This window comes from Condylura cristata, unplaced genomic scaffold (assembly GCF_000260355.1).
Source record: "Condylura cristata isolate star-nosed mole 26May11 unplaced genomic scaffold, ConCri1.0 scaffold00011, whole genome shotgun sequence".
Classification (NCBI taxonomy): Eukaryota; Metazoa; Chordata; class Mammalia; order Eulipotyphla; family Talpidae; genus Condylura; species Condylura cristata.
Window position 1 is genome coordinate 37,139,386 of NW_004567112.1, and position 18,878 is coordinate 37,158,263.

The 18,878-nt window shown below is 34.4% G+C and overlaps 1 protein-coding gene across 5 annotated transcripts in view; it reads left to right on the plus strand.

Moving 5' to 3' along the window:
* The first annotated feature begins 394 nt into the window (after positions 1 to 394).
* MICU1 (mitochondrial calcium uptake 1) overlaps positions 395 to 18,878 on the plus strand; it is a 123,565-nt gene continuing 105,081 nt past the window's right edge. For 4 of the 5 annotated variants that reach the window (XM_012723777.1, XM_012723779.1, XM_012723780.1 and 1 more), the window contains exons 1-2: positions 395 to 508; positions 16,955 to 17,116. In XM_012723777.1, the coding sequence (XP_012579231.1) occupies positions 16,956 to 17,116 (161 nt within the window). In that variant the 5' untranslated portion in view covers positions 395 to 508; position 16,955. Of the gene's footprint in view, positions 509 to 555; positions 640 to 16,954; positions 17,117 to 18,878 lie in introns of those variants that run through there. The other variant, XM_012723778.1, reaches the window with a different exon arrangement.

Genomic DNA, 18,878 nt, shown 5'->3' on the forward strand with positions numbered 1-18,878 from the left:
TATGCCAGGTGCCTGAAGCTAAATGTAGTTTAAAAGAAAAAACTCACAACTCACTGTGGATGTTTCCTTTTCACCCACTTCTTTTTACCTGCCAACTGGTGAGCAGGTAGCAACGAGAGGTGGCATAATAAACCTCTTACGGACTCCTTAGCCCCTCTGTGTTTGCGCGTGTGTAGAAACCAAAAAAAAACGCGAGTGGTTCTGGGACCCGTAGCTTTCCCGCCTAAATAGCAGAGGGCGTGGCCAGGAGTCAGGGCATGTTTTGAAGTCGGGGCGTGGCCTGGAATCCGGGCGTGGCCCGAGGCGGAGGCAGGTTGCTTCTTTGGCCCAGCCCTATTCCCTGCCCCGCCTTCATGCATTTCGCCACGATCCCGACAGGCCCAGCGACTAGGAGAGTCACGTGAGGGTGGGCGGTGGCGGTGGAGGTTTGTCTCAGCTGTTTGTCCGTCTCGATGGTTGTCAGAAGTGGGCGGTTTTGACGCGGGAGCTGGAGCTTGATCGTGAACGGGTGAGTTCTGAACTCTGAAGAGTGTGTAGACACAGACATTTAGGGAACGGGAAAGGAAGATGAGAGTGAAACAGCTTAAAGGAGTTGACCTCCAGGCCAACTGTCTGCGCCGGGAACCGGCGACTTCTCCGGTACGGCGCATCTCTGCTTACTGATGTGCTCAACTCAGGGGCCTGAGACGAGTACCCACTCCTGCTTGTATTACGTCCTCCGCTTTCCTTCACCTCACCCAGCCCCGGGAGAGCTTTTCCCAGTGCTGGATTCCTAACTACTGGCTGGGTTGACTTGAGCGATCTCCTCGGGGGCGACCGGGAGACACAGGTAGACAGGTTCCTCTGGGATTTATGGATGTAGCTGGAAGAGGGTGAGAGAGTTTAAAGTTAGATCTCTAACGGGAAAAAAAAAATTAATAGGTGAAACCAAAGAAAGTGGAAAATCATTGGACATCCGAAGGAGCAAACTTGGGCTGTTCGGCTTTTATCTTTATAGTGCGGTCGGGTTCTTAATGCGCAGTCAGGTGTTCTTCATGGGTTACGAACGAGCCGGGAGTTAACTCTAAGTGAATGTTCGGAGAGTTTAAAATGGCCTATTTATTTTTGAAGTTGCTATCTTTGTAATCTTACGATTTATGGTTTCTTTACCGCCTTTTTTGTTTTTTGATGCCTAAAACGTATTGTAGGTGTTGTAAGAATAAGTAAAATAACTGTATTATTGCTATGAGATTAGAGCAAAATATTTTACCTTCCCTGTGATATTTAAAAGACCCATTTTCTTGGTTATTTTGTAAACAGATATATCTGGTTAAGGTTTTGGGGGGGGCAGGGGAGAGGAGTGACTTTTTGGAATATACCTGTTTTTAAAGCATCCTGTTGGCTCACTTGTGAAAATAATGTAGCAATAAAGGAGTTACCAGATAAAGTAAAATAGAGGTTGAGAGCTGTAGGAGAGTTCATATTTCATTGAACCTCTTGAACATTTGAAATATATTTTGCCAGGATTACCAGCGTACTATCTTTCTGATGTGAACAAGATAGGAACTTGTTGAATACCACTTTATCCTCAAATGTTTTAGAACCTAGTGGTACTTGTCTGTAAGATGACCTACAGCTACTATCATTACACTTGATAAGTCCCTAATTATGCCTTGCATTTAAGGATATCATTCGGACCATCTGGTTGTGTAAAGAAAGTGTTCTTACTGAAAGTTATAAAATACAAGATGATACTAACAAAAAAGAAGATTCAGAAGTGTGATCTTTCCTTGGGGAGAAAGAGAAAAAATGATAGAAACTTACAGACGCTAGTAAAAGCAAGTGAACAAAATCATGATTTGCTATTTTCCTTTATAACCGATAGACTTTGTACATCCCCAAGGGGTTCCTTTTAGATTGAATTTCCTGTACTGTATTTAAGAATAAAGCAATGGTCTAGCTTTACCACTCTTAGGTATAATAGGAAAACACTAGCAGAAAAAGATTTATGCATTCCCTATTTTTATTAGCAGCATTATTCACAGTACTCAAGACATGAATCAATTTAAATGTCTGTTGATAGATTACTGGATTAAGAAATTGTGGGTGGTATTGGATGCACTATGGTGGTAATATCTGAAGGCCCAATATTCTGTTAAAATAAACGATTATTTTTAAAATGCTGTTTATTTTAAAAAACAAGTTGTGGAATATATACTCAATGGAATACTATTTAGTTATTAGAAAAAGTGAAACAAAGACTTCAGGACCATACGAATTTTCAAGGTGATCAGGCTAAGTGAAATAAGACGGAGAGTGAAAAACAGTTACCAGATAGTTTCTCTCATTTATAGAATATAAAGAAGGAAATAGGAAAAACACAACAAAAATAACTCTTAGGCTCTGAAAACTGGTGGTGACTAGCAGAGAGAGGAAGGTGGAGGATGTGGACTAGATGGTGTAAGGTGATGATGTATTGGTACTGGAGCTTTGATGGAGGGAACATGAAATGTGCATATATTGAGATGTAAAGTTGTTCTACCAAACTTACATGTTTTTGTAAATAAACAGTAAATCAATAACGTTTTTTGATAAAAAAAAATCACATAGTATCTAACTTTTCCAGTGATATTATATACTAAAAACAGAAAGATTTAGGTGGCACCTGCAGCCCTTATTAAGAAGTATACAACTAAATAACTGAAGTTATTAAACCTAATTTAGCCATTTTAAGTCATTAGTTCTACTTATTGAGAAATTTTTACAATAATTTAAGCATTTCCTGAATGTTAACCTTTTTTTTTCTTATAGAGTTAGAGTTGTTTAATATATTCCTTTTAAAAAGAGAAGTTATAAAAATAAAGTTTAATCACAACGTTCTTATCTACTTAAAATGAGAACACTTCAGTTTGTGCCAAGGGAAGAAGTTGATTCATTTTAGATCGATGTTCTACTCAGATTATGAGGAAATTATAAATGCTTTTAGGATATTGAATATTGACATATGCAGGGGAAAAATGCAGGGGTAGTATTTTTAAATGTTTTGCATTTCCTATTATAAATGTAATATGTGCTTATTTTTGGAAAATGGAGACATAGAAAATATGGAATTAAAAACCAAGGTCCTAATTTATCTTGCCCCCTACCACCAGGTAACTGTTAGCTCTCACTGCATTATCTGGACATCAGTATGAGTGTGGAAGGGTAGTTAGGAGTCTGGAGTCATTCTTTGGGAAAGAATGTACTAGAAGAAAAAAAAACTTATCTTTTTCTAGTATTCTACCCAATCACTTTATGTGAGTATCAGTATCCTGACTTAAGTCAGTGTCCATTGTAGAGGCATCTCTGGGTAGAGTGAGGGAATATTTTGAGGGGCCAGGATTAGGTAATGTAACTGTGTTGGAATGGGCAGAAAGGAATACAGTTTCAAACCAGGTGAAAGAAGGGTAGGTAATGTATAGTGCTTAAAAGAAAATTGAGCTGTCATTTTCTGGAGAAGAGAGAATGATTTCTGTACAGGCAGAAAAAATAGCTGTTCACTAAAATAATTTTACATGTGTTAGTTTTTTTAATTAAAAATTTGCTTTTCTCAATATAAATTAATTGTATTTTACAGTCTTTTTTCCTTTTTTATGGCTATTTTTATTAACTAATGTCACTGAAATGTAAACTCTTTCAAAACATGTTTTGCACTATAATTAGACGTTTTACCCTTTTCTGGAGTAGGTATTCAGAATACATATTTGTTATAATTGATTATTGATAAATATTGCTATTTCTGGAAATCTTGATTGACAAAATCCAGCTTATAAATAGTAAATAAAAAGTTTTAAATATTTACATGTATATATTCAAAAGGATTATGTTTGAGTCTTTTAGTTCCATATTTTAAAATCTTTCTGTGTAGAAATCACTTCATTTTGAGTTTTATATGAAAAATAAATCTCTAATTGTCACTAATTGCTGTCACTGGGTGTTAACTTAAAAAAATATTTAGTGTTAATGTCTGGTTTTGCATTTTTATAGATTATTGTGTATATATTAAGCAAAAATATAACTGAAGTAACATATAGTTTACTCCGCTTTTGTTTTCAGTTAAAAGGAATGTTAGTGCCCTAACTCAGTGGACATTTGAACTTTAATTGCTAACATTGGAGGCATAGGCTTTAGTTTGAATAGACATTTATATTCTAAAAACCACCGTCCATCACTTCTTGATGTTGAACAAATTAATTTCTGAATTGAGTTTATTCCATTTGCAAAATAGAAATGGTAATTCCTATCTCATAAGGTCTTGTGAAGATTAACTTAATGTATGTCAAGTGCTTGGAATGGACTAGATTCTAGTAAAATGTAACTGTAAATAATAACATGTATGAAAGATTTTTATTTTGCAATTTCAGAATGTAAACAGGGAATTTAAGATATTTACTCTGAGGGATTAACTAGATTGTTGTTCAGTTTGTCTTGATTCTAGCAGGTTTTTAAATTCCATGTTTTCTATGTGCATGTGTGTATATATATATATAAAACAGTAAACTAGAAAATTTGTTTGAGCTACATAATTATTAGTGAAGTGCCTGTGTATTAAAGGATTGCCTAATTCAACTATGATAATTATCAGCCTGGGGACAGGATTGAGAGTGTTTTATACAGACAGTAGCTCAATAAAGTTTAATGTTAAATGGAAGATAATGTTCCTTTACTATACAAGGCATTGAATACCTTGAAAATTTAAACCAGAATGTATGCTAACTTGATTATAGGCAAAAGTGATAAAAGGAATTTGTTTCTATTTCTAAGTATAAGGTTAGGGTAATAGTTATGTGAAGAAGTAATTCTTTGAGAACATGATATGATATGCTGGACACCTGCGGGTGGAAGAATGTTACTTTAGAATGTTACTTGAAAAACCCAAAGATGCAACAATGGAAATGTACAACTGTGAAAAGTAATTAATATTAAATATAACTAATGATCTAGAATTGGGTACTTCTACATTGCTGCATTGGGAGGAGAGGTATGTTAGTCCTGTTTCTGAGAAGAGAAACAATGATTAATGAATTAGACGTTCTTCCCCAAAAAACTAACAGTGATCATTACAAATTTTATGCAAATCGTAAATAGTTCCTAGAATAGCTAATACTAAGGTCAAGGTGAATTTTGCTAACTAGGACAAAGTTGAAACAATAAGCTTTGAGAACTGTATCTTCAGTTTTGAGGTGAGGTATACAAATAGTATATTTATTTCTCTTAGTAATTTAATGCCATATAAAACTTTAACTTCCTACTCTAATAACCTTACATGTTCGAGTTAGACAATTACTTGGTATTAATTTATAAACACTACAAATTTTTGCTATTTAAAGTTTGTTTATTGAGTATAGAATTAAATTATTATGCTTTTCTTCCTTTTTAAACAACTGTCAGTAATTTGTCTACTACTTTAGCAGGGTTAAGTGAGTCTTCTATAACCTTGTACATAATGGGCATTAGAGTCTAACTTTAATATATCTTCCTATTTTAATTCACATGTTTCCACTTTCCTTCCTATTCCTTCCCCCATGTTCTACTCATAGTGAACCACCTTTTGCTTCCCCCACCCCCTAAGCCATGCCTTTTTGTGTCTTTATGCCTTTGCATAGATTCTGAAATTCTCTCCACCATCCTGTCATCTTCCTATTGGGAGCGACTGGTCATCTTTAAATGAGATTATTTTGTTCTTCAATTTGTTAAACTTACTCCCACTCCGAGATAGTTCTTTTCCTTGGTGATTCCTATAATGATTATTTTTACCTTTTAAAAATATTCTTATTTTGTGGAGAAATTTTATGAATTTTTGAGGCTGAATCAGACTTAATCCCCTATACAAGTCCTATTCATCATCACATCTTGAGCACCTAGCAGAGTACCTGTTGTATATGAACCCAGAACACATTTCATGAATAAATGAATAGACAATTTATCTTTTAAGCAATTTCCTCCTTTGACAGACCAAAAAGATAGACTCCAGTAGACTACATCTGCACTCTGTTTTATATATATATATATATATATATATATATATATATATATATTAGTTGCTACATTTAGAGCACTTACCTGGACACACCTAGAAAGTTCTATCAACACATTCTACCAAACATCTAATACTAAGGGATGGAGAAATTGAGGAAAAATATTTCATTTGTCAGGGAGATCATAGTCCAGTGGTGGAGACATATGAACTGGTAATTACAACTTAAATTTAAGCTAGTTAAAATTTAAAATTCAGTCTATCAGTTTCACTAAGCATATTACAAATACTAAATGACCACATATGACTAGTGGTTATTTTATTGAACAATGTAGACATAAAATATTTCTATCATTACAACACTGTCTACTTGACAGACTGTTGTAGAACATTTTAAATGTACTTGAAATCTACATTTTCTAGTTTTAGATGATAATTAATTTTTATTTTAGCCATGTAAATTCCTTGTAAAATTTGGTTTTGTATTTGGAAGTTATATGTATTTTAAGTTATCAAGTGGATTTTTTTAATTTGTCAGTTGTTAGCGTGTCTGTAATTTGGGGATTACATTTTTGCTCCTCCATATGTGTACATTTTACTCCTCCCAAACCTCCCATGCCAAGTGTGTTTTATTGTAACAGCAAATAAAGCACCGCTGCTAATTTTCTCATTTCTTTAACCTGTGATAGCAGGTAAACTATTTTCAGAGTTTTATTTTCAACTACAGGATCGATTTCTAACTTTCTATCCTAATAATTCCTGAGATAATAGTGAAACATGATGGTTAAGAGTAGAGATCTTGGGATCAGAGAAATCGTCTTCAGGTTATGAACTTCGGCAAATTTCTTAAAATCTTTCATCTTTGATGTCCTCAGGAAGATATAAGTAGTAATAGTACTATAAGGGTTATTGTGGGTAAAATAAGATAATGGATTAACCTCATAGCCACTAACCTAAACAAAGTAGTGTTCATTAAATGCTAGCAATAAACAGAATTTGAGCAACCAGTGGCTTCAAGGAAAAAAATTTTCAAAGAAGTTGGGGAAATTGGAATATGGACTTGGTTTTAGGTCATTAAAAGAGTTATTGTTAAATTTAAGTTAGTGGTGAAATGATTATATAGAAATAAAGTCCATATTTTTGGAATAACATACTACATAAAATATGTAGATGTGAAATGATAGGATTTCAAAAACAGCTGTGTAGTAATTCTCCATGAGGCATAAAGGGGACAGATAAATTGGTTTTAACTTCCATTTCTGGTGAAGAAGTGTAACAGGGACCATATTTAGCATTGTACCCAATATAGCTAAACAAAATAAACAGAACACTGGTTTTGTAGATCTTGGATAATGTGCAGGAGAGGAGAATACCTGGGAGGTGGGAGACAAACAAGGGACCTATATGATTGCACTGGCTTGTTGCTTTGGAGAGTCTCCCATCTACAGAGGAGGGAAGAATTTCAGAGATCTACGGAGGAGCTTTCTCAAGTACTCAGCTGAAAACGAATCAGTGCATGTGTGGGAAACATACCTGAGACCAAAAGAAAAACAACCTGAAAAATTAGAATAACATTCAGGGTTGTTGCACCCCCATACTATAAGAAATAGAAAACATCGTAACAGGTCTTCATGTAAAGCAGTACCAGTTACAGCCCCAGAAGACACCGTCACAAAAGCCATTATCATGAATCACAAAAGCCATTACCAGTTTAAATCCCTAAAGTCTAAAACCTGGAAATAACAATCTACAAAAGATCAGAACCCCAAATGTTGAATTCTGACAGATGAAAAAAGTGAAATTGCAGGTGAAAGATGTAATAATCTTCCTCTGGGAAATTATTAAATTGCTCACAACTTCTTTCTCACACATAGGACCATGCTTAACTTCAAACAGTACCTCGAGTCAGAGAATAAAAAGAATTAAATAAACTCAATCACAAAAAAAGTCTTCTCCATTAGAAACACTTGATAGTGAATGTTATAAAACATATCAAATGATGGACTGTTTTTGGATTCTAGGACTTTGTTGATGAAGACAGACTTACATTGACCACACAACAGAAAAACCTCATATATGCTTCATTATGGATAATGGATATCACTTTCAAAATTCTCCCCATTTTTTTTTTTTGGTCAAACTGTATGTAATGTGTACTTCTGTTGGACCCAATAATTCTATAATTCACCTACTTTCTTATGTATTAATTACTAGAAATAGAGCAGTAAATTATAATGCTTTATAAATGCTATTTGAAGTTGGTGGACTTTGCAGAAGAAAATAGTTTTCAGTTGACTCTCCAGGCATAGTGAATGATTAGGAATTGGGTGTAGTCAAGGCTCTAAAAGTGAATTTCAAGGTGTTAGCAGTTAAGTTTGTTTTTTCCACAGTCTGATATATTTGGCAGAAAATTCAGAGTAGTGGATTAGCCACAAAATTTGTCAGTGATGAAAACTCCAAATTAAAAATGTGACACATTTCTACATTAGCATTACTTCCAAATGACGAAATTCCAAGAACACTTGCTAAATTAAAGCCACATTTGCTTGATGAAGCCAGTGAAGCTACCAACGAGTTCTAAAATAATCATTTGTATGGTATTAGAGGAGGACACTTAAGCATTGGTATTTCTGTTAAATCAAGTGGAATTTCTACCAAATTGTGTCTTATTTCACTTTAACATACTTTCAGGTTCATCCACATTGTAGGATGTATCAAAATTTCTTTTTTTCATCAATTTTTTTATTGTAGCATAATATACATAGGATTTACCATCATAACCAATAGTATTAAGTACATTCAGATTCTTGTGAAAGCGTCACCACTCTCCAACTATTTTTATCTTACAAAGTGAAACTGTACATCTATTAAATAATAATTTCCTCTCCTCAGCCCCTGACAACTGTAGTCAACTTTCACTCTGTGATTTTTGACTAATTCTAGGTAGTTTATACAAATTGAATCATATACTCTGCCTTTTTGTGACTGGCCTATTTCATTTAGCATTTCACTTCCTTATTGTAAACACTGAATAATATACAGTTGTATGTACATACCACATTTTGCTCATCCATTTTTTTGTTTGTGATATTTGGACTGTTTTCGTCTTTTGGCTGCTGTGAAGAATGCGGCTATGAATCTTGGTGTACAAGTCTCTCTTTTAGTCCCCACTTTTGACTTTTTTTGGATATATACCTAGGAGTAAAATTGCTAGATCATGTGGTAATTCTGTATTTAACTTTGTGGTGAATCAATGAACTTTTTTTTTTTGAAGTGTTCTTTCTTCCCCCCTCTTGAATTTATTAAAAAATATATTTATTTATTTTGACATCATTCTTCGTTTTGTGCATTTTTTTTATCTCAATTGTAACCCCTATGGACTTCCCACTACCACTTCACCCATGTGTCATCACCATAGTCCCATGTACTCACCCCACCCCAGTTTTGATCCTACTCCCCTTTCCATCTCTTTAAAATGTTTCTGGTCTATAGTTCATTGTATACCATTTTTACATTATTACAATTGCTTTTTTTTTTCTTTCCCTGATCCTTTATGCTCCTGCTATGAGTGAAACCATCCAGTATTTTTCTTTTTCTTTCTGGCTTATTTTAATGAACTCTTTTCCATAGTAACTACTATACTGTACTTTTCCCATTAGCCACGAACAGAGTTCCAATTTCTCCACATTTTCTCCATCATTTTTTTCCCGTTGAAATAGCTAATCGAGTGGGTGTGAAATGATATCTCATTGGAACTTTGATTTGCATTGATATAATGGCTAATGGCTAATGATGGCTAATAATCTTGATCATCTTCTCATGTGTTTATTAGTCTTTGTGTTATCTTCCTTGGAGAAAAATGCCTATTCAAGTTCTTTGCTATTTTTGAGTTGGGTTGTTTGGTTTTTTTCTTGTACTAAATATTTTTTGAGTCAAAATGCAAGGTTTTTAGAAATAGCAAAGTGACTCATGGATTTGAAATTATTTTATATTAGAAGAAAAAGAATAAAAATGTCTACTTTCTTGAATAGTGAGGATAGATAATAGATTTATTATTAGTCTTTGCATTTTAATTAAATGTGTGCATTAAAAAGTAGGTATTTAGATATTGTACATGTATGTAACATTGAAACTTATAGTCTTAATTTGAATTATCATTAGTATCCTCTAATATTACCCATATCACAAACATTTATTTGTAACTTAATGCATTAGGCATTGTGCTCAAGTTTTTACAAGCATTTTTCTCAATTGATCCTACTAGTAGTTATTTGCAGTAAGTTTTAATATCACTGTTTTATGAGCATACAAAGTTCCAAGTCAGGAATTAAACACAGGTCTGACTGACTTTCAAATTAATGGCCAGTAGGAAGTCAAGTTAGTCTGGCATCTAGAATTAATTCATTAGCTTTATCTTACCTTAAATATGCCAGTTAATTTTTTGGCTATCAGGTTATTAAAAACAAATAGAACTGAGATGAAAAATGCACGAAATGATGTAAAAATAAACTATTACATATAAAAAATAAAATAAAATAATAGAACAAAATATACAATAACAACGCAAAATTAATCTGTATGTTAATAAAACTGAGATGTTCGAACCTTTCTTTAAACCCTAAAGTTTAAAACAATATCATAAAGTAAACAAGGGGAAAAATACTTAGATACATGGGTAAGTAGAAGACAAAATAGAGAATAAAGATGAAATAGAGGTAAAAGTGGCAGGGAAAATACCTGTGAAATATGTAATATAACTGTCAACAACCTAGCCAGTTTATTTCTAGAGAGAACATAAATATAGACAGATTGTTATAAAAGAGTATCTATAAAGATGTCTGTTGTGAATGCCAAAAATAATTACTCCACTGATACTGTTATTTATATAGAAAGAAACTTCTCTTGGCAGAAATTTATATTATTCTTATAGATTGGTCCAGAGTGCTAATCAATTTTCCCCTGTTGAATGAGACTGAGTAAATACGTCATGGACTCACATTTGAGTTCTGCCATGGGCCTGTTAATACATTTTAACACAACTTTTCCATGTCTAGGAATTGAATATAATGTAAATGAAAGAGAATTCAGGAGCACTTATAAAATGTAACGTGCTCTTCAGTGCAAGGTGATAGTCTTATTAAATATTGATTTCTTTTTAAAGATTTATTTATTTATGCACACAGAGCTGTGGTACAGGCCAGAGGTACAGGGGCGGTGAGAGGACCCACCCAAGACAGAGTGGGGAGCAGAACAGGCCGACTGATGAAGTACACTGCTGAGGGGAGCAGCCAGCAGACCAGGAGAGGTCTGCCTTGCCATGTGGGTCACCTCTGGGGCAGGTGGGGATCAAACTCATGCTGAAGTGGCTTTAGCTTTTTAGTACTGTGCTTTAACCTGCTGTGCCACCAGGAGGACCCTAGGTTGGTTTTTTTTCTAAGACTAGATTAATTCAGTGTATTAACAGTTTTTTTAATGGTTGGATGTTATTGAAGTGGTCATATTGTTTGTGTGTGTGTATACATCAGAGATATATGTATATGCAATAGATTATGTATAAGTATAATACATATAAAGAAGACTAAATGCTGTATTATATGCTTTAAAAAATGAACCATATAGGTAACCATCACCTAGACCAAAAAAAAAAAAGCCAAAAACATTTTCTTCACCCCAGAGGTCCACAATATTCCTCTTCCAGATCAGAGCCCTATTCTCAGGAGATGAATTACCATTCAGAATTTTGATAATCAAAAGTATGTGTTTCACTAGACATCAGTCTTACCTTTTTTGGGAACTTTATATAGATAAAAATCATACCATAGATTTTCTTTATAACTTGTTTCTTCACTCAGCATCATATTGATAATTGTGTGTTTACTGTTTCTTGTAAAACATTTCTTGAGGACTGCAAATTTTCCCACATTAATTTATAACTTCTTATCTTTTTTGATGCTTTATTTTTAACTAAAATAAGTCTTTTTTAAAAAAGATACACTGTAGTGAATAATTACTGAGTCCCTATTGATTTATTACCCAGATTAAGAAATAGGACATTGCTAAGCCCTCAGGCCCTTCTATCCTCACTGCCATTACTTGTTTCTATCACAAGTCTCTCACTTCCTTCAGAGGTAAACCCTATTATGACCTCTATTATCAATTTTTTGGCTTTCCTTTATTTTTACATCCTCAAAACAATATGGTTTAATATTGTCTTTTTATTTATAACACTCTTAAAGTGTTATAAAAATGCGCTACAACAGTATGTTCTCTTTTAAGTCTTGCATTTATTTTTTTCAACATATTTGTGTAAGTTCTCCCTGTTGTGCTGTTGTTTCCATATTCAGCAGACCCTTGAATAATGTCTCATTCAACGTTGGCCATGATTATTTTCCTCATTAATGTTATAATGAAATAACTTTATTAGAAGACCATATGATCGCTTTATATTGCCACTCAACAAAGTACAAATGGAAGTGTGTAACTTGATGTTTTGATATATGTATATGAACATGAAACAGTCTCCATGAACAAGTTAATGAATATTCTCATCACCCCATAACATTTTTTGTGTTCCTTTTCAGTTCATTCCTTTACTCTCAAGATGCCACTGTTTGCTTTCTGTCATTTCCTGATTTTCTTATTAAGGAAAGTAGGTACTTTATGTTGTCTCCTCCTTTTGCTCAGCATAATTATTAGAAATAACTCCATGTTTTTTGTATCAAAATGTATTTCTTTTTTTATTGTTGTATGTCATTCTGTATGGGTATTCTACAATATCCTTATCCATTTGTCTATTCATAACCTTTGGGTTATTTCCAGCTTCTGGTTTTTATGAATAAACTTGCTGTGAACATTTACATGCAAGTTTTTGTGCAACAAAGTGAACATGTGCTCATTTCTCTTGGGCAGTTAAGAATAGAATGGGTCATACACTGACTCTGTCTTCAACATGTAGAGGAACAGCTAACCTGTTCTCCAGAGTGGTTGTACTATTTTATCTTTCCACCTGCAGTGTATGAGAGATGGAGTTGACCCATATCCTCACCAGATTTGGTATATTTAGACTTTAATTTTTGCCCTTCATGTGATCTCAACATATTAGCAAATCCTAACAGTTTTAGAAAATTTATCATTTCCATAAGTTCCTGAGTAGTTAATTTTGTTTTAAATACACTATTTGTTTGATTTATTTTTTTCTTTTCCTTTTCCACAGTTGTGGATGTGTACTCGCACTTATGTGAGAAAGAAAATTGTCACCACTCTCTTCTCCTTCATCACTATACATAAGATTTTAGATTTTATTATCATAGTAAAGGATTTATTGGGGTGTGTATGTATGTGTTGAGAAAGGGAGCCATGGAGTTCTTGATAGATGAAGGAATCTTTGACAGAAAGTTGAATACTATTAGATACTGGTTTGCTTTTCAGTAGCATCTTACTTTGGCAGGAATATGTACAAAAAATTTGCATCAAGCCTAACATTTCTGTAAGATTATTCTGGTTCTTACAGTTACAATTTTATGCTGTTAGACACTTGCAACACTTAAATTAACTTCACATCCTCACCCAGATATTTAAAAATAACTTGCTCTCATCTGTTGGAAAATACTTCATAGAAAAGAGTTAGCCAAAGTGTAAGCTTTTCTGTATTCTGTCATTATGTCTGTTACTTTGAGATATGAAAATGCATTTTTTTCTACATGTGAATGTTAATTTCTGCTATATATTGGCAGTCATCTGTTTTTATTGCAAAACTTTTAATCTGATTAGTTTCATATAAAAGATATATGGAGATGTTTTAAAATTTACTTGGCATGATTAAAGTATAATGCATTGCTGAATTTTTACAAGTATCATGGTTTTGCAGTAATTCTTTCCAGAAGCTTATCTTATTCCTTAGATTAAAAGACAAAGTAATAAAATGACACTCTTCTAAAATAATGCATTCAGCCAAACTTTTTACTAAAGAATGTTTAGCTTTGGGCCCTCCCTGGTGGTGCAGCGGGTTAAAGCGCAGCACTGCAAGCTCACTGCAGCAGCGAGTTTGATCCCCCACCTTAGAGGTGGTCCACATGGCATGGCAGACCTCTCCTGACCCACCCACTGCTCCCCGGTATACTCAGTCAGTCTGCCTGTTCTGCTCCCCACTCTGTCTCTGGTGAATCCTCTCACCGCCCCTGCACCTCTGGCGTGTTGGAAGTGTGGTTATTTTATCTATCTATCTATCTATCTATCTATCTATCTATCTATCTATCTATCTATCTATCTAATCTATCTATCTAATCTATCTTACTAAGAGCAGTTATTAAAACTTTGCCCCCGTAGGTTATTTATTTGAGAATTAAGAATTCCAGGATCTATTGTAGGTTTTTGCACTAATTAGCTATGAGTAAACCACAGCTTGTCTGGATCTCATTTCCTTCATCTGTAAAATAAGGATAGTGAATTAAATTATTTCCAGGTTCTGGGACCTTTCCAAATTTACCAAAAGTAATCATTTAGCTTTTGGTTAATTACTTAAGTCAAGTAAGTTTTAAATAATAGATATAGAAACTAGTAGTGCCCTATTATAAGGGGTTTTTTTGCATCCTGGTTTCTATTGATTAGATAATTCTTCTTTCTTTGGTAATAGACTTATCTTTGAGTTACCTTTCTTAACATTTCTGGGCTAGAAATACCACTTTCTCATAATTCAGTTCTCATCAAGTCCATTTCTAGAAGCATACCGTTGCAGGGAAGAGGAGGTAAGGCAACTGTTAGGGGGAAAATATACAGTAGTTAATTTAATTCACGTAACAACTATGCATGTTAATCTTTATTACCATATAGCTGCTGATTGATTTTATTCGAAAATTGATATGCTTAAATCTTTTTAAATGGTCTCTCATTAAGACAACAAATTCAGGGCCCTCCTTGGTATGCAGTGGTAAAAGCACAGCACTATGAAGCTGTCATAGCCACTGCAGCACGAGTTTGATCCCTGGCTAAGGGGTGACCCTCATGGTATGGCAGACCTCTCCTGACCCACCCACTGCTGCTCCCCTCAGCAGTAGATTTCAGTCAGTCTGCCTGTTCCCACTGTGTCTCTGGTGAATCCTCTTAACTCCCACCCCCCACACCTCTGGCCTGTACCCCAGTTCTGTCTGTATAAATAATCTTTAAAAAAAATCAACATATTCAACTAGCTACTCAATGTCTTCACTACAAAACTAGATTTAAATTATAATACAGCCTGTGTTTAGTTTTTTAAATTTTTGTTTACTTACTATCTATAAAAATTTCACTAAAGATAAATAGTTAGAGCTTTTGATATGTACTTTGGGAAATGAGATTCAAACCAGTGGTGAAATAAGAAACAATAACATTTGAATTACAGCATAAAAATGTAAGTAGAATATTAGTAAAATAACTTATAAAGTTTAATCTTCTAGAGCTATGGTATACAGAAAAAGGATTTTCAAAACCATTAAGTCTCCTATATGCGATGTGACCATAGTTCTCTCCCAAGTAATACATAAAATTTTGCCATATTATTTTTCAACAGAGATATGGAGAGAATTAAAGAGATATAAGAAACTCTAAAGCTCATTTAGTCAGTGCTTTCATTTTACATAGTGAGTAAACTCTTCCACAAAGAGTAGAGATACTTGTACGGTATGACATGATCTTCTCCTAGGAGATTACAGTAACTAAAGAAGGCTAACAAAACTACTTATTAAAAGCACTTCTTGAAACTGATCAACATTTCACCAGTAACAGCAAGGCATATGAGAAAACAAACCAAAAAGGAAAAGAGTGGGAAAGTAGGCTTTGTTTCTTTGTTGACTAGGAGGTTTGACAGTAGGTATTTATTGAACAATAACATAACCCAGTACAGATGTTTGTGATATAAAATAAAAATTAAAGTAATTGGTGAATCATAAATCTTAAGCCAAAGAATCTGATGAGGAGGAGAGCTCCCAATGACCTTGTAAGAACTAAAACTTGTTACCTTCACAAGAACAGTATCAGTACTATAAGGTAGGAGACAGCAAAGTGTCCTAGTTTGAAAATGGGTTCAAGTCAGTCCTGTCCCAGTGCAGATTCTTTTGGGGCATATTCTTGAGCGAGTCACAGCATCTCCATTTCCAAATGTGAAAAATGGATGTGCTAGTTATCAAGCTGTTGTTTTTCATTTTTAAATTCCTCTTTCTTTGGCCTGTTTTTGATACCAGAAAATCCTGATTGCCAGCTGTTGTTAAACATTGTCAGTAGAGGAAGAGGAGGGAGATTGGGAAAGGGGCATTTCTTAATGATTCTAGTGTGCTTTTTGCTGCTTGCTTCTGTGGCATAAAGTGACTGGCAGCATCTGAGATACCCAGTGACACTCAATTGCGAGGGGGTCTTAAGGGCTATACTCCTATCTGGAGTTTCGCATTGTGTTCCATACTGTGGTTTTTCTACCCATTGGCATCTTCTCAACAAGCTCCTTCAGAATATTTTTTTCCCAATCAATGGCTTTACAGTGAGTTCTGTTGGCATGGCACTTTAGTAAATTTCTCAGATACTACCTGTGTCCTTTGTATAATGTAGGGATCTCAGGACCATAGGAGTGGCCTTTTTACAGATATATTCCTTTCTTGGTGCCCTAGATAAAGTATCCATTCCCTTTCTTTATCCTCTAGTACTGAGTCCCCTGTTGTAATTAATACTTTATATTAAATTTTCCTTGTTCCAGTGGCCATGTGGTTTCTTGCCTTCTTTGTACAGTGACTGATTTATTAGTTTATAATACTTTGTTCACATGTTTTCTCTTACGATTAAATGGGATAAAATATATACAAAGTGTTTAGAATACTACCTGCCATTAAGCAAGTACTCAGTGTTGGTGACATTGATACTACTACATGGCATCACTACCATCATCATCATTGACCCTACCATTAACATTAGGAGTAACATTTCTACTTTTGTCCACAGGATGTTTCGTCTTAAATCACTTGCTGCATTGGCTGAATTGGCTGTGCACTCTCGATGGCACCATGCAGGATCACAGCCTCCACAGACCAGGCGACAACTAATGATAGTGGCTTTCCTGGGAGCATCTGCAGTAACCGCCAGCACTGGTCTCTTGTGGAAGAGGTGTGTTATCTGAGCATTTTGTTCCTGCATGTGCTTTTGCTTTTCCAGTTATCTCTGTTATCTGAAAGCACTAGACTTGTGACTTAACTTTATATCAAAATTTCTCTTTTAATATTTAAGAGTTTATTATAAGCCGTTTTCACAGGCCACAAGGAATAAAAGGACTACAGACAAACTTCTGGGAAATAGGCAGGGAGCTTAGCAGGGCCAAAATGAGTCCAAAGCCTTGGTGGGCACATTTCTGAGGGAGAGAGCCCTGTAAGAGAAGTAAGACAATCTAGTGAGACTTCTAGAATATTGGCATAACAAACAGGTCTCTGGTAACTTGGCCCTAGGGAATCAGGTTCAAGCTTCTATGGCTCTACTTCCGTAACTCTATGGGAAAGGTTCCCCCTTTGGATGCCTCAATTCTATGGTCAGCTTTTGAGGAGTGGTTTCAAGTTTCACTTTGTTTGATTTCTCTGTATTCCACTTATAGCTGACACTATCAGTATTTACCTTCCTCCTTCTGACTTGTTTTGCTTAGTGTAATCTTTTTCAGCTCCATCCATGCTGCCTCAAATAGCATGAATTTATCTTCTTTGATTTCTGATTAGTATTCATTGTTAATACACCACATCTTCTTGGTCCACTCATTGGTTTTTGAGTACTTAGATTATTTATATAGCTTGGCTTTTATAAATAGTGCTACAAAAAACATGGCACTACAAATTTGAATTAATGTTTTTGTATTCTCCTGCTGAATACCCAGTAATAGAATTACTGGATTGTGTGGTAGATCCATTTTTTTTTTTTAGTCTTATAAGAAACGACCATACTTTTCCCTTAGATACTGAACCAGTCTACATTCCCACCATCCTGGGGAGAGGGGGGAAGAGATCCTATACTTACAGAATACTAGCAATCATGGAAACCAGTAATACTTCAATACAATTAAAAAACAAAAACAAAAGAACCTTGCAGATGATCAAACAGCTAGAAATACAAAGTTTTAAAAAGTTAGGTTCTATTCTATACACGAGTATATAGAATATATGTAGTTAATTGTCTGTTTTTATCATTTACTAGATAAAATATATGGAAATCTATTATAAAAAGTTAAATATATGTCAAAAGTTAATGCATGCAAACATAGACCATACTAAGTGCCTTTCCAGTCAAGAGAAACAGAAACAAACAAATCATAAATACATAAAATTAGCTGCAGTGCATACTGCACTGTTGTAACAATCTCCTGTTGCTATTATGGTGAACTCATATTGCTAGTTCACTCAAAATGTTACATGATGTTATATGCATATATTCTATTGTGCAGGGGGGTTAGTGCCCCTAATCCCATGCTGTTCTTGGCTCAACTATATACTGCTTCAAGGATCTGCCCATGTCCCCCACTGAAAAATTTTAATAATTATGTAAGCTGGCAGTAGTAGTTACAGAAGTTACTGAAACCTCAAAATTTGATGGCTATATGAAATTAACTAATGAATCTTAAGTTCTTTTGTGTCATGTGACAGTTGTTTACTAGTTATTTAAACTTACCTTGGAGAAAAAGAAAGAGTAGTGAGCCATGATCTCATTTCTTACAATAGGTAGTTATTTTTCTGACTCTTGATACTGCTGTTTTTTTTTTGTTGTTGTTTTTTGTTTGTTTAATTTTTGTTTTATTACAAAGTTTATTTTTACATCATTTTGCACATTTTTTTTTTCCATCTTGATTGTAATCCCCACGGGTTTCCCATCACCAGATCACCCCTGTGCCACC